Consider the following 22,722-nt stretch of genomic DNA (forward strand, 5'->3'; position numbering starts at 1 on the left):
AACATTAGTGAAACACTGACTTATAAGATTGATTGGGGTCACTATAGTTTCAACCACTAAAACATTTCTCTGAGTGAAAAAGCTAAATTTGCAATGTCGTCTAGGCAAGTAATCTTTTTGTAGACAAGAATCTTTGTTTTAATCGGCAGTAACAAATTTGAATTCTTTATAACTTCTTTCAAGCCAGAGTTTAGTCAGGGAATTACATGACAGCTGTAATTCTTTATCCCCAGTAGTGTCTTATTTAACATCTGACTTTACTAACAGGCTCGTGAAGCTGTGGAAATGCGTGCTCAAGTAGAGAGAAAGATGGCTCAAAAAGAAAAGGAGAAACATGAAGAGAAACTTAGAGAAATGGCCCAGAAAGCCAGGGAGAGAAGAGCTGGGATCAAAACCCATGTGGAAAAAGGTATGACATACTCATTACTAAACTGAATTTGCATTGTTAATAATATCTATCTCATTTTAGAAAATCTCTATTTTTTATTGCATACAGAAGCAGTACATACATATAAAGAAAATACAGATATTTCAGAAATAATTTAGAAGTGAAACAGTAATTTCTGCCTTATTAAGCTGAAGCAGTAGAAAATAAAGAATGTGTATTTACATGTGGGCCTCTAATATGCAAGAACACCAGAAGTTTTTAAAGTTCTGAGCAGTATACTTTCAAAAATCACATATTACTCAAATGATAGGCTTAGTTTTCTCTTATTTTAATTTTCTTGAAACTTAGAGAAATCTTATCTCCAACTGAATAATTCATCTCCCCCACATGGTAAACTGATCCAGAGTTTTTCTATCTTTTAGGCCTTTGATCATTAAATTTGCCAGTATTTTCTCTCTGGCTTTATCTAGTGGTCTACATTGGTATTTTAATTCAGGTAGAGTGAGAAGACTAATTCTAATTCAAGAAAATTATGAGGGTAGTTTTTCTTTCATTAATAAATCCTAGACTAGTGTAATTATTCATTCAGTTCATACTGAGCACCTACTGTGTGCAAGGCTCTCTTCTAGACACAGAGTTTTCTACTAGACAGGTAGGGGGTATAGCAGTGAGCATTTTAGTGAATGTAGATAGACCAAAAAAAGTTAGTCATATAGTATATTAGAAGGTGATAATAGCTATGGAGAAAAATAAAACAGAGAAGGAGTATAAAAGTGCCAGAAGGAGAGGGTGGTTGGAATAGGCCTCACTTCTGTGATAGTAACATTAACACAAACACTTGTGCTAAGCCATATGGATATCTGAGGGAGGAGCATCCCAGATAGAAGGAACAGCAAGTGCAAAGGCCCTGAGTTGGGAGTATAACTGGTGTGTTCAAGGAAAAGCAGGAGGCCAGTATGGGTGGATTAGACTGAGAAAGCTAAGCAGTAGGAGATGAGGTGTCAGAGTAGTTAGGGCAAAGCGGCCAGGTCATGTATGCCTTCTAGTCGTTGTAAGAACATAGCTTTTACTTCAAGTAACAAGGGAAGCAATTTGAAGAGTTTTGAGCAGAGTGACATGATTTTGCATATGTTAGAAGGCTATGGAATGGTCATTTGGAGAAGCAGGGAAACCGTTTGGAAAGCTATTGCAGTAATCCAGATGAGAGATAATAATGAGAGGTAGTGAAAACATGGTCAGTTACTGGAAGTATTTTGGAAGTAGAGCTGACAAAATTTGCTTATGGATTTGGTAGAGGAATGACAGAAATGGAGTCAAGGATGACTCTAGAAGTTTTGATCTAAATATTTGAGAAGGATTGAGTTGCCATTTACTAATATTGAGAAGACTGCAGGGGGAAGAGATTTGAGAGGGAAAGATTAAGAGTTTAGTTGTGGACATGTTAAGTTTAAAATGGAGGTGTCAAGCAGACAATTTGTTATAGGAGTCTAGAGTTCAACTGTAGGGAAGTAACTAAGGTTATAAGTAGTAATCCACTTCCTTGAATCATATATAAATGTCTTAGTGAGGCAAGATTTTAAAAGCTACCTGTTGTAACCTAGCCTCTGAAGGTCATTCAGAGTAAAACTTCCCTGTATCTAAGTTCTCTAAACTGATTTAAAAAAAAAACAGAATGGTTCTTGAGAAATTAGTTAAAAATTTTAAAAATATCCTGCCAAATATTAATAAAAGCTAACGCTTATTGAGTGTTTATTATGGCAGGCACCACTCTGAGCACTTTACATATATTACCTTATATAATCCCTACAGCAACCCTATGTGGTGGTTCTGTTATTATCACTGTTTTACAGAGGAGGAGACGAAGTCTCAGAGGGGTTAAGTCATCAGCACAATTTCACATTTGCTACTCTGTTGTAGAAACAGGATTTGAATCCACACAGTCTGGCTCCAAAGCTCATGCTCTACACTGTATTCCTTCTATATCTACACTATATCCCTTCAGCCTGGAGAGGGGAGAGAAATGAAGATAGACATAAACACAATAGATACAGATCAAGGTGCAGCCAGCCCCAATGTACCATGAGCAAAAGGTTCTTTATTCAAAGTCAGTCTTTGAAAATATAAGGATAAACTTTGCATAATTCTTTTTTCCTGACATTTTATTATGAAAATTTTAAAACACATAGAAAAGTTGAAAGAATTGTACAATGAAAACCCATATCTCCACCACCTAGATTCTACAGTTAACATTTATTTAAAAACTATTAGCATTGCTAAATTTGCTTTATCACATACCTATCCAGCTCTCTTTACATCTGTTAATCCACCATACTACTTTGATGTGTTTCATAAAGATATCAGTACACTTCATGCCTAAACACTTTAGCTGCATGCATGATTCTGGAATTCACATTCAAACATTAAATGAATACTGTTGGATTTAAATTAATTGCAAGTAAGGTTAAAAGGGCTGAATGTGAGTACAAAGAAATTCATGGATTTTTCTGTCTAAGGTTAAAGAATATTCTCTTGTTCAAAATATTAATGGGTAATATAGTGATAAAATAATTTTCAGGGCTTCCCTGGTGGCGCAGTGGTTGAGAGTCCGCCTGCCGATGCAGGGGACATGGGTTTGTGCCCCGGTCCGGGAAGATCCCACATGCCGCGGAGCAGCTGGGCCAGTGAGCCATGGCCTCTGGGCCTGCGCATCCAGAGCCTGTGCTCTGCAATGGGAGAGGCCACAACAGTGAGAGGCCCGCATACTGAAAAAAATAATAATAATTTTCAACTGTGTCCACACAGAGGATGGGGAGGCACGTGAGAGGGATGAAATCCGGCATGACAGGCGAAAAGAGAGACAGCATGACCGGAATCTTTCCAGGGCAGCTCCAGATAAGAGGTAGGTACTATTTGAGATAAATACAAATTATGAAGAGTGGCCTCTGTGAACCTTTTAGAGAGGAGGTTTAGTGCACTAAGACCAGTTTGCTTCTCTCTCTTTCCTCTTCAGGTTGATAATAAATCAGCACTTATTTTCTTGCACTTAACTGCTTACTCTGTCTTAGCAGAAGAAGTAACTATCCATGGAAGTTATCTTTTCTTGCATTACCTTGTAGAGTCAGCTAGAATTGAGAATGATGGGGATATAGAAAAGGGAATTGAGATCATGTTTGTGAATAGAAAGTCGTGGATATGCCTGTTCTGGTCTGTTGTTTTCCTGTTTCAAATGGTGAGACAAATTTATCATGTGCCTATTCCTCTAGACAGGAAATAAGCTTCTGTACCTTTATTGAGATCCTTTCACGTGCAGAGTACTGTACCAAGTACAGTGGGGAAGAAGAGCAGGTTTTGTAAGAAGTGAAGGGCAGCCTCTTTTCATGAGCAGTTTTACTTAAAATTCAGAAAGACAGAGCTGTCATTTGAAATTACTTAGGAAAATTGACAGAGTGCTCTTAGTAAGTACAGACTTGTATAGAACAAAGGAAATACATGTATGGAGATTGGGAATAAAGTAGGGATTAGTGAAGTTTGTGGTTCACCAAAGGCCGAGGACTGAAATTGCTGCAACGTTGAAGACATGCTGTAATACAGAGGTGGAATTCTGAGTAAGGGTTAAATGCAAATGTAAAACATTTTCTTTCCAAATAAGCAGTTTTCCATGCTCTCATCCTCCTCTGAGCTGATACAATCTATTTTTTCAAGTCATATCTAAAACAGATTCCTGCTGGTGGTATTCTTTGTTGTTTAATGGCATATTTCATCTCCCTGATGAGTGAAGTCATAGGGAAGCAGAAAATCTGAATTTAGAGTTGTGTTTAAATGTACAGAGTGTAGGAGAGAGGAACGAAGTATGAAAGTGCACGGTTAATGACACTCTTAGTCTGAAATTCCCAAGCTGCAAAAATCAAAATGGCTCTGTGGATAAATTGAGCCCTTAAAACCAGTAATGTAACTATAAGAATTGATAACATAGAAAAGCTTTAAACTTGTGATTGTATGAAAATTAGATTGTCTATAGAAATCATTTTAAGACCTAAGCCTCTAGTAAAATAAATGATGATGGTTACTATGGTATCACTGCGATGTAGATTGCATATATACTGAAACAACAGGAGAATCAAGTTAATCTGAATGTCAGAAATCTTACTGAGTAATCCAGTCATTGACATGTTTACCTCAGAATTCTAATAGAATAAACTTACTAAGTGTGGTTAGGTAAAAGAACTGACTCTAGCTTATTGAAAATGATTCGTGTGATACATCTAATTTGCATCTACTCCCCCTAACCCTTTATAATAGCAGATATAGACCATAGCAGTTTCATATCTCAGCATGCATTACAAGGTGATTGCTTGTATTAAAGACTTCCATATCAAGAATGATTCTTTTGAGAAAGGACAGTCTCTTCAATAAATGGTATTGGAAAAACTGGACAGCTACAGGCAAAAGAATGAAACTAGATCACTATCTTACACCATGCACAAAAATTAACTCAAAATGAATTAAGGATTTGAATGTAAAACCTTAAACCATAAAATTCCTAGAAGAAAACACAAGTAGTAATAAGCTCTTTGACATTGGTCTTAGCAATGTTTTTTGTGAATCTGACTCCAAAGTCAAAGGAAGCAAAAGGAAAAATAAATGGGACTATATTAAACTAAAAACTTCTGCACGGTGAAGGAAACCATCTTCAAAACGAAAAGGCAACCTACTGAATGGGAGAAGATACTTGCAAATCATATATCCCACAAGGGATTAATATCTAAAATATATAAAGAACTCATACAACTCAACAACAAAAACACAAACCCAATTAAATGGGCAGAGGATCTGGATAGACATTTTTGCAAAGAAGATATGCAGATGGTCAACAGGCATATGAAAAGATAATCAACATCACTAATTAATAGGGAAATGCAAATTAAAACCACACACCTGTTAGAATGGCTGTTATCAGAAAGACAAGAAATAGCAAGCATTGGAGAGGATGTGGAGAAAAGAGAACCCTCATGCACTGTTTGTGGGAATATAAATTGGTGCAGTCAGTATGGAAAACACTATGGAGATTCCTTAAAAAATTAAGAATAGAACTACCATATGATCCAGCTATTCCACTTCTGGGCATTTTTCTGAAGAATACAAAAACATGAATTCAAAAAAGTATATGCATCCCTGTGTTCACTGCAGCATTATTTACAATAGCCAAGATGTGGAAGCCAAGTGCCCATCAACAGATGAATGGATAAAGATGATCTGGGGCATGTGTGTGTACACTAGAATACAACTCAGGCATAAAAATGAAATCCTGCCATTTGTGACAACATGGATGAACCTTGAGGGTATTATGCCAAGTGAAACAAGTCAGAGAAAGAAAAATACTGTGTGATTTCACTCTTGTGAAGTCTACAAAAACTGAACAAAATAAAAACAAACTCATAGATACAGAAAACAGATTGGTGGTTACCAGAGGGGAAGGGGGTTGAGGGATTGGTGAAATGGCTGAAGGTCAATTGTATGGTGATGGACAGTAACTAGACTTTTGGTGATCACTTTGTGTAGGGTATACAGATGCCGAATTATGTTGTAGTCCTGAAACTTATATAATGTTATATACCAATTTTATCTCAAGGAAAGAAGAGTCTCTTAGCAGTTCTTTTCTGCTGTCATGAAGGCTTAACTGTAAAACCCTATCTCTTATAATCACGTATCTGAAATGCCTTAAGAGCTGCCATCCTGATTATGCATTATCAAGGAATATATATATTCACAAGATGTGAATGTACATATTTACTCTGCTTCTGATATCGATTGTATTTAAGTGGAAATTCAACTTGTTTGTGAAGAATTTTCAGTTTGTGGCATGGTATTTCAAAACAGGTCGAAACTGCAGAGAAATGAAAATCGAGATATCAGCGAAGTCATTGCTCTGGGTGTGCCCAATCCTCGGACTTCCAATGATGTTCAGTATGACCAAAGGCTCTTCAACCAATCCAAGGTACAAAGAGTCTAGAAATAGCATGTATTAGCTGTTGATGAATACCAACCCTCAGGGAAAAGGAAATTAACATACTAGTATCCTCCAATTTTAAAGACCGCTACACTAAAGCAGTCGGTTGTTAGTGAGCATCACATTTAACCTAAGAACCCAAAGCGGGTATGAACAAAAGTTAATGGACTTTGTGACTGTTCTTTAATGACCTTTTTATTTGCAGTTCAGATTATTGAAAATGTGAGCTATAAATGAGCAAGGGTTTTTACTCTTTGCAAGAATGTAATCAGATTCAACTTTTAATAAATAATAACATGTACATTTTTAACATCCTCTATTTTTCCACAGGGTATGGACAGTGGTTTTGCAGGTGGAGAAGATGAAATTTACAATGTTTATGATCAAGCCTGGAGAGGTGGTAAAGACATGGCCCAGAATATTTACAGGCCCAGTAAAAATCTGGACAAGGACATGTATGGTGATGACCTAGAAGCCAGAATAAAGACTAACAGGTACCAAGGCAGACAGTTTAGTTTGTGTCTGCACCAGTGAAAACAAAGTAGTTCATGGTCGTTTCTTTTTCCCTAGATTTGTTCCCGATAAGGAGTTTTCTGGTTCAGACCGTAGACAAAGAGGCCGAGAAGGACCAGTTCAGTTTGAGGAGGATCCTTTTGGTTTGGACAAATTTTTGGAAGAAGCCAAACAGCACGGTGGCTCTAAAAGACCCTCAGATAGCAGCCGCCCCAAGGAACATGAGCATGAAGGCAAGAAGAGGAGAAAGGAGTAGATACTTTCTTCAGAGTGAATGAACTATTATTCATAACCCTAATGATGAAAGTCATATAGGGGAACACTTTATAAATGGCCAGGATGAAAACTAAATCTGGGTGTCAGAGCCCAGCATTACTTTTTATTATAGGAGAAAGGGGGGGATGGAAAAATTCTACTTTGAATTATTTAGTTTTTTTTAAAGAGTGGGTTGTGTTTGTGCTCTCTCCCACCTTTTGGCATTTACAGAACATACTGCCCCACACATGAAATTAAGGCCACTTCCCTTTCGAGTGACATTAGTACTTTGGGGTTAATATTTTGTCTAAGAATGACTGCTTACAAATAAAGTTAGCCCACAGCACGTAGAAAGAAGGATGTTCACATATTGGAACTGTCCTGCCAAATGATGATGTTGGCCCCTGTTGTGCTCTGTTTTAATTTGGAGTGGGGAAAGTAAGCTCTTGCTTGGTGCAACTATCTGTTTCCAATAAAAACATTTAGACAGAATTTCCAGTTTTGTTTACTTTATTTAATAGGCAGTGATGTTCTCAAAAATCTCTCTCTTCATCAGATGTTTGGTCCCCTTGCAAAGCTTTGGGTTTTTGAACTTGAACATGGAGCTGGGAAAAAAAAAGCAATCATCACATAATAAGCACTCTAAGGAAAGGCAATGTCTGCAAAAACATTAAAACTGAAAACTGTTGTTTTATTAGGGAGTCAGCACCAGGAAGTCAAAGGATGTTATTTGTTCCTTGTACTTAAGACTCTCTGAACTTCAATTAAAAATTGTAAGTCAGTCTGGCCCAAGGTCACATAGTAAGTGGAAAAGCCAGGATTTCAACCAGGGTCTCCCTGCTGTTTCCACTGTTCTGTGTTGCATATACCTTGCTAACCATTAAAGTGTCTTCTTGTACTTCCCTTTCCAGACCTTTTAGAACTGGGCACTCTCCCACCACCACCATTCTTTAACAAACATTAAATTACACATCTTCCAAAGTCCCTGTCATTTCACACTTCTGACCTATTTAACTGATAAACAGAAAGCTCATGACATGATACAGAAAAATATTTACCTTTACTCCATCAATAACATGATTTTCCTGTTGTAGTGCATTGTGAAGTTCTTCTTCTGAAGAAAACTGAATCCAGCCCATACCTCTGTGAAAGCCAGTCTCTTTGTCCTAAAAATTCAAAATTTAGGAAGAGATTAATAATCATGAACTTGAGAAAGTTTCTAGGAGTTCCAAATCAAACTACTAACTTTTTCATCTGCCAAAGTGGAGTAAAACACATTTTAATAAATATAAAAAACCCTGCTTTAATACAAATACTCTCCTATTTACCCAAAGCTTAATCTCTTAATCATAACACTCTCTCTGCTTCTCTACTGCCACTGGAGAAATAAAGTATGAGTAAAGAGCTTTCTGTGTCATTCTAGATATAAACCATTAACAGCAACAGTCAAGCGAAATTTTGATCACATAAAGAAATACTCTTCCTGTTTCTAACTTCTGCACTTCTAGAAACTAGAAAATTAACCCTTAAAACCTAGGTGCATTTCTAGTAATTTCTGAGATTAACCACCCTCATCACAACTACCACCATTATCATCACATGCTCCTAATGAAAAAGAAAAAAAAAGTTACCCTTATTTACCTAGTTCTAGACTTCTGGTTAATTTAAGCAGTTCTGCTACTTCCCTTTGTGCAAAAGACAGAGTGCTTATCATTCAACCTATATATCAGATTCTATATGTCTTATACATCAGAGATTCTAGTGTGCTTAGACGTACCCTGCCCAGCCCTCCAGCCCTTCTATGTAAAAAAGGCCAAGATGTCTATTCACTCAATGTACATCATCAGTCTTGTTACAAAGTTATGTTGTGCTCTGCCCCCAAAAACACATTCTTGGAAATTGCCCCCATATACCTGGAAGGTAAGTTTATAAGATTAACCTAGAACACAGGAAAAGTTTCTGTTAATGTCCCAGTGATTCACTCCTTACCTCAGATAGATAGGACGATTTCTAAAGCACTCTACTCCATGTGGCCATTTCTATTTGTAAAGGCATTAACATTTTTGTGCTAAAATTTAGATACTATGTATCTAAAATTGGAACCTGCATTTCTAACTTGAGTACAATGAACTTGTTACTAGAAACTAATTTTCTTCCTGTTACACATTACTTAATTTTCCCAAGAATCAAAACCTCATGTTTAAATCTAAAATCTCTTAACTCTGGCTCCTAAGTTCTTTTAAGAGGGAAATAGCAACCAAGAAAAATGTTACCTTTTGGAGAAACTTTTTTTATTTTTTAATATTTTTATTTATTTATTTTTTGGCCGCATGGCATGCAGGATCTTGGTTCCCCAACTAGGGATCGAACCCTTTGCCCCCTGCAGTAGAAGCACGGAGTCCTAACCACTGGACCGCCAGGGAATTCCCAAGAAACATTTTTTTTAATGCTCTTCAAAAAATACAAAGTTCATCACTTTTTTTTTTGGAGGAGGGGTACACGGGCCTCTCACTGTTGTGACCTCTCCCGTTGCGGAGCACAGGCTCCAGACGCGCAGGCTCAGCGGCCATGGCTCAAGGGCCTAGCCGCTCCGCGGCATGTGGGATCTTCCCGGACCGGGGCACGAACCCGTGTCCCCTGCATCGGCAGGCGGACTCTCAACCACTGCGCCACCAGGGAAGCCCAATTTCATACACTTTTAAAACTATTTTTTATGCTTATAGATTTTCATGTCTGTAATACGCATGCTCATTTTTTTAATCAACTATAAATCCCATTGTATCAATGAATTAGTATCTATTTAACCAACCCCACTGATGAACACTTAGATTTTCCAATTATGATACTATTAAACAATGCTGTTTTGAACGTTCTTGCCCTCACATTTCTGTAGAATAAATTCCTAGAAATGGAACTGCTAGATCAAAGGCAAATTCTTATTGTTAATAGATTTTGCCAAATTACCCTTCAGTGAAGGTATCAGTTAACTTCTCAACAATTTCAGTACCAGTTTCCCTACACCTTTATTAGCACTGGATATGCATAATCTGTTAGATCTTTGCAAGGCAAGTAACGTTTAACCAAGCGTTAAGAATTTAAGTTGATACTTTACCACAGCCTTTTCAGTGCCATGAGGAAAAAAGCAGTTTTAGTGAAGCATGTGTAAACTCTGTGTATTCACGTCACACACCCCAAAAAACAGTAATCTAGAGAGTCCACAGAAAAAGCCCAGGATAAAGTAGAACAAATCTATAGATTGATTTTTTTAAGACTTTTTTTTGGAATTAAAGGACTCCATTACTTTTTTTTAAACTTATTTACTTATTTATGCCATACCCCGAGGCTTGTGGGATCTTAGTTCCCCCACCAGGGATTGAACCCACGCCCTCCACAGTGAGAGCACAGAGTCCTTACCACTGGACCGCTAGGGAATTCCCTATAGATTGATTTCTAAACCCTCATGAGGAGGCAAATAAAATGTAGCAAATATAAACACACACAAAAAGCACTCAACTCAATGAGGTTAAAGGTTAAAATATTCTCCACCAGTTAGTTTGATAAAATTACCCTCTACTCTCTGAAGTCCTTATTACAACACTGTAATAGACAAAATTCCAAAATAGCCCCAAGATCTCCATGTGTCCCACCATGTTGACCCTGTATAGTCTCTCCCCTTGAATGTGGGCAAGGCCTATGACACGCTTCTAACTGTAAGAATATAGCAAAAGTGATGGGATATTGCTCCCTTAATCAGGTTATACAGCAAGGATGATGGGGTGTCACTCCAAAGACTACATTATAAAACTATCTTACCAGACCAGAGAAACTCCCTTGCTGACTTTGAAGCAAGCTGCCACATGGGAGAGAAGCTGGCTAACAAGGAACTGCAGGCAGTTCCTAGGAGCTGAGAGCAGCCTCCAGCTGAAAGCCAGAAAGATAGCAGACACCCCACTCCTACAGCTGAAAGACTGATTCTACCAACAACCTAAGGGAGCTTGGAAATCAATCGTTCCCAGTTGAGCCTCTGATGAGACTGCAGCTCCAGCTGACACCTGGATTGCAGCTACGTGAAACTCTGAATAGAGGACCCAGCAAAGCTATGCCTGGACTCCTGATCTGTACAAACTGTGAGATAATGTATGTGTGTTGTTTTGAGCCATTAAGTTTGTCATAATTTTATGCAACAATAAAAAACTAACACAAATACCTCAAATACCTAGGATAAGGTTTATTTTTTTAAAGTAGTATCACCCATAATTTAATCAACAAAGACTGAACAGCTTCACTTCATTACAAATTCTATAAATTGATAATGCTTTCACACACAAAAAATCAAGAATTAGAGGATAACATTATTACTTTTTTTAAAAAAGATAATACTCACAAAAGGAACAGTGCACTTTCGTACATGGCCAAATTGTGAAAAGTGTTCTCTCAGTTCACCTGTATAAGAAGAGAAAACTATTAAGAGTTGTTAATTTTGTATCGTCCATCCTAGATTGATATAGAAACCAAAAGGGCTCCTAAAGCTCCCAAACTTCTTGTGAACAGGAGTTAGTTACTTTGTATTCCCTTGAAGCCTTAAGATCTAGGAAATAGCTATGGTATTGATTATAAAATTGTAACGTACTAGATTTGGGAAGGTGATGAGGTGGGAACATGGACAGATAAATTGCTGAGTTGACTGTAATCTTCATCCCCAGCAAATACTGAGTGTCTTCACCACACCAGGTACTGTGCTAAACGCATGGATTATAATCCTTCAGAAGATTACACAGAAGACAGAAAAACAATTACAGTACATCATGTTGTTAGCTATATTAGAGATTTCCAAATAAAATCTCAATTTACTTGCCTTTCATTATTTAGTTTACATTAGGTTATATCGTTGTTACTCTTAAAAGTTTGTTGAGTCGACCCTACCTATCCTTCCTGCCTTACTTCCCATTGCATGCCCATAGTTACTTTCTAGTACAACAAATGAAAATCTGTGTATCTGTCCTGTGGATTCCTGTCTTTGCCTGCTGTTCTTTCCCTTTAACATGTAGTAATCCAATCTCCTTTTACCTAAATTGTATCTATCCTTCAAGACCCAGGCCAAAAACATTCACAGATTTTATTGGGCTCCTACTGCAAAACAAGACAACATACTAGCCCTGTGAAGCCTTAAAGATGAATAGATTATTTTAAAGATCAAAAACTACATGATCGGCGTGCCCGCGTCCAGGAAGTGTGGGGTGATGCTGTAAACGCTGGGGTGAGACTAATGTGTGGAACTCTGCACCCCGCACCTGCTGCAGTAGCTGTGCAGGGCTGGGTGGGTGCGGGATCCGTACGTCATGATACTCTCGGCACCCAGGAAGAGCGTGAAGCGTGAGACTGGGACGAGGAAGTGTGGGTGCTACTTTTTCCTGCACAGCCTGCAGCTGCAAACCAGAACTCACAGGTTTGCAGGGGCCCAACTCAAATTTAACCGTGCAGCAGTGGTTCACCCCCAGCGTAGTTCACCAGGCCTGGGGACTCGAAGGTGTCCAACAAACTTGGCCGTATGCATGCAGCTGAGGCCTCACAGCTTCCCCAATGTCTCCAGCGCTCTGGCTGCGCGCCCAGGTGTATCTCGTTGAAGGGGACACGGAGGGCGCCGGCAGCTTCAGGGCTTGCTGCACACCTCTGAAGCCCGCCTCCCCCAGAGCGTCTGCCAAATCCTTACCAGATCCCACCTGGCCGCTGCTGGCCTCCTCCCCGCCGCGTGGCTGCCCACCAGAACTTGGATAAGTGGGTACCGCGTGTCCCTGACCGGATGGCTGCGCAGATGGCGGCAGGATCCCCGGTTTCCTTTTGGCCCCGAAGCTGAACGTTCGCGCTGCTCCTCACTCTGCCCAAAGTGCCTGCAGCCTTCAAGTGTGTGCCCACCGCCCCTGGTTTCCCAGTAAGTTACTGAGCAGCCTCACTGCATCAGCCCGACTGACCACTTGTGCTGTGAAGAGACCCTTCCCTGGCCCTGTGAAACAGCCTTTACTGGCCTGCGACTCTGGCTGAGCCCATCAGCTGCACCTTCTCCTAACTACTGTTCTCTGTTGTCGACGCAAGTCAGCAGCCAACCTTAAAATACTGAAACACTGGAAATACTGCTGACCTTTTAGCTAGCAGGCAGCAGCAGGCAGAAGAGTTCAAAATAAGCATTGTTGAGGCGCAGTCCGCTTGCGCCCCGAGCCGCGCACGTACGGTGACGGTAAAATGGTGGAGTTGGTACCTTTCGCGGTTCCCATCGCGGGTGACAAAACCTTGCTGGGGTGGGAGCTGAGCTCTGGACCCACGGCCGAGGCCTTGCAATCTTCTCCCAGTTTGGCCTTCTGTATTCGGTCCGAGTCTTCCCAAACGCAGCAGTGGCCGGTCCTGGGTTCTATGCCATCGTCAAGTTTTATTCAGCAAGGGATGCCCACAGAGCCCAAAAGCCATGCGTCCAGAAGCAGCTTTTTCAGACATCTCCAGTGAAGGTTCGTCTCAGCACCAGACATAAGGCGGTTCAACATAATACGCCTGCCCTAAACAGCTCCAGATGCCAAGAATTGGCAAATTACTACTTTGGTTTCAATGCGTGGTCAAAAAGGATCATCAGGAGGTGGTGTTGCCCTCCCACGAGTGCAGGAGTCCCGGAGTTGGCGTGGCTGAGGAACCTCTGGATAACTTGCAGGAAGGGTCATTATCATTCCTTATGAAAAGGAAGGTAACCCAGAAGGTTGCTATTCAGAAGGCTACGAGAGGTGCATTCCAGAAACTGCTGATTGTGGTTTTAGAAAGTGGTAAAATAGCTGTGGCATATAGACCGTGTGAAGAGGTCAGAGATGCTAGAACCGAAGAGGAACTACAGGATTTAATTCAAGTATGTGGAGATAAAAACTCAAGGGGTACACAGCCAGTGTAGCCATAATTCAAAACAACCAGCAGGATTTGGAAGACTTTGGCATGTCTACTCAGCTGTCATCCTTCGGAAAAGGTGAAACTCTGAAACTGCTTCGGAGGCAGGGAGTTTCTAGGACTTTTCCAAGTCCCGAGCCTTGTCTCTGGCCCCTTATTTGAAGTTTGGAGAGGGCCATCAGTGTACGTCTACAGTTGTGAACACAGGAGAAGACACAGGCCTTTTAGAACTCCCCTCTAATAGAATTGCAGGGATTTGCGAAGAAAGTAACTATGGCCTTAAGTGTGATTATGCTACAGTGTTTAAAAACTATTCCTGCCTTTCAAGTAAGGTATATTACCCAGATCTCAGCATCTCATATATATCTTGTGTTAAATATTTTGCCGAAGAACCTTTCTGTAAACCAATTATATGGATGCCTCAAATTAGGGATTAAGTTGTCAACGTAATTTCTAAAAGAAAACATTAATGTACTACATATAGGGTTTTTATTAAAAAGGAGCAAAAAATGTGTTTCATGTCATTGAGAGCTTAATTTGGGGCTAGATTTCTGATTATTTAACTCACCCCAGTGTTGCAAAGTTTGTTTTTAAGGGAAGAAAGTAGAGAAAGAAAAGGTGGTTATGTTCTGAAAAATGTAAAAATTTTTCAAGTTTTCCTGTACAATATAATTATTTTAATTCAATTTAAATCAGTCAAGGAAACTTCAGACGCATCCATGTTTGGGCTTTAAGAAGTTTAGCTTCCTGTGAAATGTGAGAGGAAAGGATTCCATATTGATACTAAAGATTTCCGAAACCTGATTATAACAGCAGATCCTTTCCTAAATGAGGCCAATTTTGGAATCAGTTCCATTTAGAAACCATTATGTGCTAGGCATTGGAAATAAGATGAAACTCCTTCTCTCTTGGAGTTTAGGTGTTAAAGGTGTACCAGACAATTAAAAAGGACTAAAATTAAATAGATTATGAAAAGGCCTGTGAAGAAAGTAAATAGGGTGCTAGTTATAGTATTTCAAGAAAATTACTTAACATGCTGACTTTAACATTCTAAGTGTCTTCTCCATGTGTGCACACAGGGTAGACCTCTGAAAAGTGACACTGTAGTTTTTTCTAGATTAATGGCTCTGTTGAGACAAGGTGGGATGTGGGAAGTTTGCCCATGCTAATTCAACGGCCATTCACTTGGTTTTAGACTCTCTTTCCCAGAATGAATTGCTCACCTGCCCCAAACCCCTTCTACAGAAGTTCTGGAGTCATCACTGATTCAGTGGTAACCCCTAATAACAGAGTGGTGAATTAATAATGAGACGTGAATACTGAGAGTTTGGAGGAAATGGCAACATTTTATTTTTTTAACATCTTTGTTGGAATATATTTGCTTTACAATGGTGTGTTAGTTTCTGTTTTATAACAAAGTAAATCAGTTATACATATAAAAAAAATAAGCATTGTTCACCTAGCAGAGCCAAACTGAGGCACACACAGACCTTCAGGGATGTGAGTGTGTAGTGTGTGAGTAGCTGTGCTAAAGTTGGGAGTAGTAAAGTTGATGACCCACAATACTATGTTAAAACACACCAGTGGATCCATAGAGAAACTGGATGTTAACCTCAATATAGGACAAAAAGTCACTTATTTAAATTTGTTCTCTAAGAACAGGAAGTAAAAGAATAAACAATACATTAATTTGTCCATCTCTACCAAGAACAAATTAACAGCTCTGGGAAGCATAGATAGGAAGCTGAACCGTTCTCTGGAGATTGATGTGATCACTGGGCATGGCCAGAGGAGAGACCCCACAAAATGAACATAGATCCTCTTCCCTAAGGTGTAACAGTTAAACAGTGAGGAGTTTTCAAAAAATTGCTTCCTGAATTAGGTAGTGACATCTACACATATTGGCTGCAAGCAGAGATGTACAACTCCACCCACAATCTAAATTCAGTCATTCTTAACATTTTGTCATATACACTTATCTATATGCATGCATATATATGTAGTTTTTCAAAAACATTTTTAAGTAAGATACACACATCAGTGCCATTACGTCTCTCAATACTTCAGCACTCCTGTCCTAGGAATAAAGACATAATTTATAGCCACAATATCATTATCACACTTACAAGTCAATGATAATTTCCTAATTTCATCTAACTCCCAGTGTCATAGGGAAGAACTTTTGTATTGTATGACAAGTTAATCACTAAAGGGATGTTGCCTATAAAGCTTAAATTATACATAATGGGGCTTCCCTGGTAGCCCAGTGGTTGAGAATCTGCCTAATACAGGGGACACGGGTTCGAGCCCTGGTCTGGGAGGATCCCACATGCCGCGGAGCAACTAGGCCCGTGAGCCACAACTACTGAGCCTGTGCTCCGCAACAAGAGAGGCCGCGATAGTGAGAGGCCCACGCACCGCTATGAAGAGTGGCCCCCACTTGCCACAACTAGAGATAGCTCTCGCACAGAAACAAAGACCCAACGCAGCAAAATAATTAATTAATTAATTAATTAATAAACTCCTACCCCCAACATCTTCTTTAAAAAAAAAAATTATACATAATGGCCCATCTCTGGGAACCCTGCCTCCCTGGTAATGAGTGTTAAGCTAAAATACCTTTGTTTAGCTCATAGGAAATGTCCGGACCAGGCCCACCTGTGAATGGCTGTACCAAAGAAGAAATTAACACATCCCCTCCAGAGTCTGGCTGGAACCAGGGGTTTACCCGCTTCCCTTTCAGCATAAAAGAAGCCTGAATTTTAACTCAGGGAAGGTGTTTCTTTGGGACACTAGTCCACTATCTTCTTGGTCTGCTGGCTTTCCGAATAAAGCTGCTATTCTTTGCCCCACCCAACAACTCATCTCTCAATTTACTGGCCTGTCGTGCAGTGAGTAGCACAAGCTTGGACTTGGTAACACCAGTATATATTTTAAACTTCCAAATTGTTTCCTAAATGTGTTTTCTAAATTTCCCCCCTCAACACAGGATCTATTAAAAATCACACATTAAATTTGAAAAAAACAAAAAACTACATGATCGCTTTCTCTTCTGTGCTACAGCGCTTGTACTTTCACTGATTTACAGTTCATGTTACCTGTTTCACCACCCTAGTTCATTTAAACCTCACTGGTTCAAAAACTGCCTATATTTGTTGTTTGTAAGTCTCCTCACCCCCACCACTATACCATAAGCTTGCCAAGTGTTGAGTCCACTACGTCCACAGTGATTGATACACAACAGGGCAATATTTGCTGAATGAATAAATAAATGTCCAGTAATCCTTCAACCAGCCACAGGGGCTAAATTTCTGTAGTGCTCTAATAGTTGATCAAACCAAGATCAGGCTCTCACACAGAACATATTACTGGAGGATAAACAAAATAGTTTTAAACCAGGTATTAAAAGTTCTAGAAAACATTCACTTCCAAAACAAACTAGCTCTAGAAAGTAACCCTTTTCCCAAATTACCCACAACTGTTATGGAAAAACAGCTGCAAACACCAAGAACAATGCCTACCACATAACAGATACTCCTTAAACATCTGCTGAATGAATGAACTGAGAGAGACTGTAGTCAAGGTCGTATTTTATACACTCTTTAAGGATCTTGAGCAAGTCCATTATGGTCTGGAAACGCATCTGCAAGATGCTTGCAGAAACCCCTCGGCCTTTCCAGTTTCACAGGGCCTAAAGCAAGACATTCTGCTGGGTGTGGTCTGAGAAGGTGGGCAACAAACTGATCTATTTCCCATTCTACTACCCACACTCATTCCATTCCTTGTTTAAGGGAGCTGACCTGATACATGAATGTCTGCAAAAGTGACCACGGATTTTTAAAGTTTTGTAAGCATATGTAAAAACCTTAACTCAAAACTGCAGCTGACAAAAATCAACGTTGGTGAGAGATTTCAGTACTGATTACTCCCAGCCCTCTATCTCCAGCCTAGGCCTCTCCCATGAGCTTCAATTTTTGTAATCATGAAAACAACTATCACTTATTGAGTACTTACTCTGTATTGAGCACAAGTCTAAGCAGTTTACATATAAATTCATTTAATCCAATCAACAATCCTAGGAGAAAGTTATTATTGACTCCATTTTGTAGATGATGAAACTGAGGCACGGTAGTGAGCCCTTTTCCCCAGTTACTTCCGTTAGTCAGGTTACACAACTACCAAATGGCCAAGCTGGAATTCTAACCCAAGGAGTACGGCTTCAGAGTGCATTTCTCCATCGATACACACCGTCCTCTGTTCAACTAACGGAGACCTCACAGGTTTTTCAAACTAAACACATTTAAACTTTACTCCTCATCTTCTTTCGATCTGCTTCTCCTACATTCTAATCACGAAATTCACCAACGCTAAAAACCTGTAAGTCATTCCACCCTTTCCCCCATCCGTACTCTTCCCCCATTCAAGTCATCTGTCGATTTTGTTTGGTTAACATAAGTGAATCTGACTCTTCCTGCTATCACTACCCTGAAATCCTCACTTTTGAACTAAATCACTGAAACTACTTTTGCCACTTTGAATCCATCCTCCACCCTGCCGTCAAAATAACCCCTAAATCGTTAGTCTTAAATTTCCAAGTAATTAAACCTTTAAACTCCGCAAGGCTAGAGGCCGTGAATACGTGCCCCAAAACCTCAAGGGGCATCCCTAAACGGCAAATGGCAAACAAAATTTCTTTCTGCTCAGTGGCTTGCTCAGGAACATACTCAGCCGCCTTAATCCAACCACCACGCTGACTTAAGTGCTCCGCAGAAAGCAAGGCTTTTCAGGATTGCTTGGACCTAAAACTTCCGCCCTTACTACATCTCCAACTCACTCGAGGCCGCGGTCCATGGAATTTTTCTGACAAACGCAACCGGCCGGCGGATATTCGTACGCAGCGCCACTGCTGTCCTCGCTGCCGAAGCCGCCATCTTCAGAATGAGAGACCTCCAGTGACCTGAGGTCACGACCCCGGAAGAGCCTGCCTGATCCGGAGCACGGAAATCAGCTTCCGGGTCAAAGGAGGCCGGGCAGCGAGATGGGGGAGATGGGGAAGATGGCGGCGGCCGTGGGATCTGTGGCGACGCTGGCGGCGGAGCCTGGGGAGGACGCCTTTCGGAAGCTTTTCCGCTTCTACCGGCAGAGCCGCCCCGGGACCGTAGACCTGGGAGGGGTCATCGACTTCTCGGTAGCCCACGCAGCCCGCGGCACGGGGCCTGGTGCCCACAAGGTACGGAGAGAGGAGCGGCGTGCACCTCCCCGTCGCCATGCCTCGCTTTTTGGAGAGGTTTCAGTGTTCTCCTAACCTCTTTTCCCTTCCAGACTGATGATTATTGAGCGATCCCGCCTTCCATGGGTGCACAGTTGAACTGCCCAGAAAGTATCACACTTTGGCGATGAAGGGCTCTATTGACCATTTCTCCACGCAGCTATTCCTGGCTGCGGCCTCGGTCAAAAAATGCCTGGGAATTGGTGTTTATTCCTTACATTAACTGTCCATTTGAATTTGCACCTAGATTTGTGTGAAAACACGTAAACCGTGTTCGCAGACGTTACGGTAGCGTTCTACAGCTTGAAACCAGTTACCCGAGTCTTCCTAGAAACCGTTGTCCATAAAAGGCCCTGTCTTCTCTGGGACTTTTAGAAAGAGGGCATTGAAAGATTCTGAGATAATCCCTCCAGGTTGAAAGTAAAGGGCAACTGAATCCAAGCACTATACATTATTTCTACCTTATTTCTGCACTATTCGTCATGGAAATTGAAGAAAATACGGGGAGAGGGGAAGGGGACGCAGGGAGAATCACAACTATAACGTATGTTTCTTTTCAGTCGCTTTAACACTGAAGATAGATCCCTAATTTAACATCGGTGTTGTCCACAGATGGCTGGATGAGGCGTTCTTTTCAAGCTTAGTAATAGATCTAAGTAACAAAATTGGAATGCTGTAGTAACATCATATTTGTCTAGAGCTCAGCTTCTTAGAAACTTCATTTGTTAGCAGAGATGGTTTTAGAGTTGTCAAAATAACATAGAGAAAGTACAGGAATAGTGTACTTGGCTCATGGAAGAACCCCTCAGACTTTCATTAACTCCTTTTGCCCATATTTTACCGTAATACTTACATAACTTTTAAATGTAAGCCACCTGAGAAGGGGACATTGTATCTGGCACAGTACCTAAAACAGTAAGTACACAGTAAATGCACTATCTATTGAGTACATAAAAACATGGGTAGTATTTCATTCTCCAGCTCAAAACAGATTGAAAGTAGCAAATTAGAGAAGAAGAAAGTTGCTATTAATAAGACATCAGATGAGAGCGGAGGAGAAAGTGATGGCTAACAGTCTGACAAGGGAGGAAGCAGACAAACTTTAAAAGGCTGAGAGGTTTGCTTCAGCTTAGAATATGATAGATTAGGTCCACAAACTTCTTTCCCGTTTGAGGGTGTTGCTGAATTACAGTGCAGTATTAAGTATGATCTATTTAAGAAATCATTATGAAATGTTTGAAATAAAAACATTCTGTTCTCTGGGTACTTGAAAGAGTTAGGTGGTCAGGACTCTCAGAGAGTTTCAGATAGCCATTTCATTATAGAGGCTGGATATACAGCAGCCACTTGTTGGTAGTTTGTCTGGAAATCTACACTCTTGGCAAAGTTAATAGATTAAGAGATCATCATATCTTTTGGGGAGAGAACATTGGAGGTATTCTAAGGCAAGCCAGACCCTAAGTTTATTATTAATGTAAGAATAGTTTGGGTTTTTTTAAATATCCTTAGTTACTTTAGTGACTGAATATTGGATTTCTCAACTAGTTTAATGAGCCATCCATAAGATACTCCTAAATGCAAAGAAACCTTCATAGGCCCCTTAAAAGCTTAATTTTTAAGTAACTAACAAAGACAAAAAGTTACAAGTTTCATTTTGAAGTTCCATCTAAGAGAGCAAATATTGTACTTCTAGCAAGCAGGATTCCCAATGTTTTATTGAACCATTTTTTCTGAGTGGTTTGAGCACTCACCCTGCCCAACCTGGTGTTCCTCATAGCTCTGTTTAAATACCATCTGTGTACAAGTTCCTCAGGAGCATTATTGTTAGCCCTAACCGAAGTAAATAGCATTGTGACTTAGAGTATTACATATACCAAACACCTTTCATAATTCAGAGTCCTATAAGAAATCACAAAGGTGTGGTATCATAGGAAAAGATAGTCTTAAAGACCAAAGTTAGTCTGCTTCTCATCACTACTTCAATTTTGTATAGCCCTGTTGTGTTATTAGTACATAGCTGAGGAAACTGAGGTTCTAAGAAGTTAAGTGACTTATCTAAGTCATGCATTAAGTAAGTGATAGAGCTAAGTTTAGTACCCCAAACTTAGGACTCCTAACTGCCCTATATCAGAAATGCCTTTAGAGGTTTGAGATTCTCACAGTTAATCTGTAAAATAGCTCTAACCCACTGACTTCTGTTTCCTTCCTGCCAGGTGGTCAAATCTCACCTAAATGTGTCCTCAGTCAGTGACCATGATGCGTACAGAGCTGGACTTCAGCCCGTAAGCAAGTGGAGAGCCTACGGTCTCCAAGGCTATCCTGGTGAGTGCACTTGAGCTCAGAAGGCAAAATCAATCATTTGTCTAATTTTGGAGGAGGAGTTATAATCAAGTAAATAGACAAAGAAGAAAACTAAACACACAAATGTTCTACTCCCAAACCCCTCCTGAATTCTGCCATGTCTAAGATTTCCATTTATTTGGCATTCCCAAAGGATAGAACAGGAATCAGTAATGCCTGCCTTATAGTGCAGAACGTGACAAACCAGGTACGAAACAAAAATTAGGGCACTGACTCTGGGCTCCCTGCTGCAGCTCTGAACATCTACTCTGGCAAAAGAAGCACTTTGAATTGATAGAGTAACTCATAATGTTCATTCAAGTCTCAAAATCCCTACATTCACGAATGGCATAACAACTTAAAAATTGTTGCTATCATCAAGGCTGAATTTTTGAAAAGAGAATTAAAGTTAATGAGATCAAAAGTCCTAAAAGACTAAATAATCTAGAATTTTGAATTTTAATGACATCAGGTAGTTCATTTTACAGGTAGAGAAATTAACGATGAAGAGTGTTATTAGCCTTTTTTCTAGGCTCATGGGACCATTATGTTGATAGATTAATTATCATGAATGATTTAGAAAATTTGTAAATGCCTTATTTGGCCAAACGATTTTATATTTGCATCCTGTTTCTAGAAGACATGAAGTTAACATTGCATTGTGATTTCAAATATGGGTCAAAAACAAGAAAAATTCCTTTAAAAAAAATTAACTTTCGTTGTACCAAGGGCCAGGTCTGTGTTACGGCTATTAGTACATTATCAGCACTGAAGTATATGTTGATAACATTGGAAAGGGTAACAGCTTTAAAACTTTTATAAAAGGCCTTGTGGGGCTTTCCTGGTGGCGCAGTGGTTGGGAGTCTGCCTGCTGATGCAGGGGACACGGGTTCGTGCCCCAGTCTGGGAAGATCCCACGTGCCGCAGAGCGGCTGGGCCCGTGAGCCATGGCCGCTGAGCCTGCGCGTCCAAAGCCTGTGCTCCGCAGTGGGAGAGGCCACAGCAGTGAGAGGCCCGCGTACCGCAAAAAAA

General features: G+C 40.1%; 3 protein-coding genes and 1 pseudogene across 4 annotated transcripts in view; 3 read left to right on the top strand and 1 right to left on the bottom strand.

The window, feature by feature from the left end:
• The window catches only part of SNW1 (SNW domain containing 1), a 32,595-nt gene extending 24,940 nt beyond the window's left edge, over window positions 1-7,655 (top strand). The window contains exons 10-14 of the mRNA XM_024737843.1: window positions 268-409; window positions 3,191-3,287; window positions 6,266-6,383; window positions 6,726-6,889; window positions 6,966-7,655. Coding sequence (XP_024593611.1) covers window positions 268-409; window positions 3,191-3,287; window positions 6,266-6,383; window positions 6,726-6,889; window positions 6,966-7,164 — 720 coding nt within the window. The 3' untranslated portion in view covers window positions 7,165-7,655. The remainder of the gene's footprint in view (window positions 1-267; window positions 410-3,190; window positions 3,288-6,265; window positions 6,384-6,725; window positions 6,890-6,965) is intronic.
• Window positions 7,656-19,018, bottom strand: SLIRP (SRA stem-loop interacting RNA binding protein). Of its 2 annotated transcripts, none has more exons than XM_024737844.1 (4): window positions 18,916-19,018; window positions 11,548-11,606; window positions 8,222-8,329; window positions 7,656-7,768 (listed from the first exon to the last, which is right to left on the bottom strand). In XM_024737844.1, exons 1-4 carry the CDS (start codon window positions 19,010-19,012, stop codon window positions 7,697-7,699), a joined length of 336 nt encoding a protein of 111 aa, XP_024593612.1. In that variant the 5' UTR covers window positions 19,013-19,018; the 3' UTR covers window positions 7,656-7,696. The 2 variants fall into 2 exon arrangements, with proteins under 2 accessions (XP_024593612.1, XP_024593613.1); XM_024737845.1 differs by lacking the exon at window positions 18,916-19,018 and adding an exon at window positions 11,794-12,000 and having other exon boundaries at window positions 11,548-11,624.
• LOC112394880 (RAD52 motif-containing protein 1-like) lies at window positions 12,423-14,733 on the top strand (annotated as a pseudogene).
• A 100-nt stretch (window positions 19,019-19,118) lies between the features above and the next one.
• Window positions 19,119-22,722, top strand: part of ALKBH1 (alkB homolog 1, histone H2A dioxygenase) — a 29,563-nt gene continuing 25,959 nt past the window's right edge. Inside the window, exons 1-2 of the mRNA XM_024737876.1 lie at window positions 19,119-19,311; window positions 21,564-21,672. Of these exons, the coding sequence (XP_024593644.1) occupies window positions 19,120-19,311; window positions 21,564-21,672 (301 nt within the window). The 5' untranslated portion in view covers window position 19,119. The remainder of the gene's footprint in view (window positions 19,312-21,563; window positions 21,673-22,722) is intronic.

This window comes from Neophocaena asiaeorientalis, unplaced genomic scaffold, assembly GCF_003031525.2.
Source record: "Neophocaena asiaeorientalis asiaeorientalis breed wild unplaced genomic scaffold, Neophocaena_asiaeorientalis_V1.1 scaffold49, whole genome shotgun sequence".
Lineage (NCBI taxonomy): Eukaryota > Metazoa > Chordata > Mammalia > Artiodactyla > Phocoenidae > Neophocaena > Neophocaena asiaeorientalis.

Excerpts from the sequence above, each read along its gene's own strand:
- SLIRP (XM_024737844.1), bottom strand. The coding sequence starts at position 19,012 with ATGGCGGCTTCGGCAGCGAGGACAGCAGTGGCGCTGCGTACGAATATC. Across the intron at positions 8,330-11,547 it reads GAAAGTGCACTGTTCCTTTT|GACAAAGAGACTGGCTTTCA; the intron begins GTGAGTATTATC and ends TTGAATTTTTAG. Across the intron at positions 7,769-8,221 it reads ATGTTATTGATGGAGTAAAG|CTCCATGTTCAAGTTCAAAA; the intron begins GTAAATATTTTT and ends TTTTTTTCCCAG.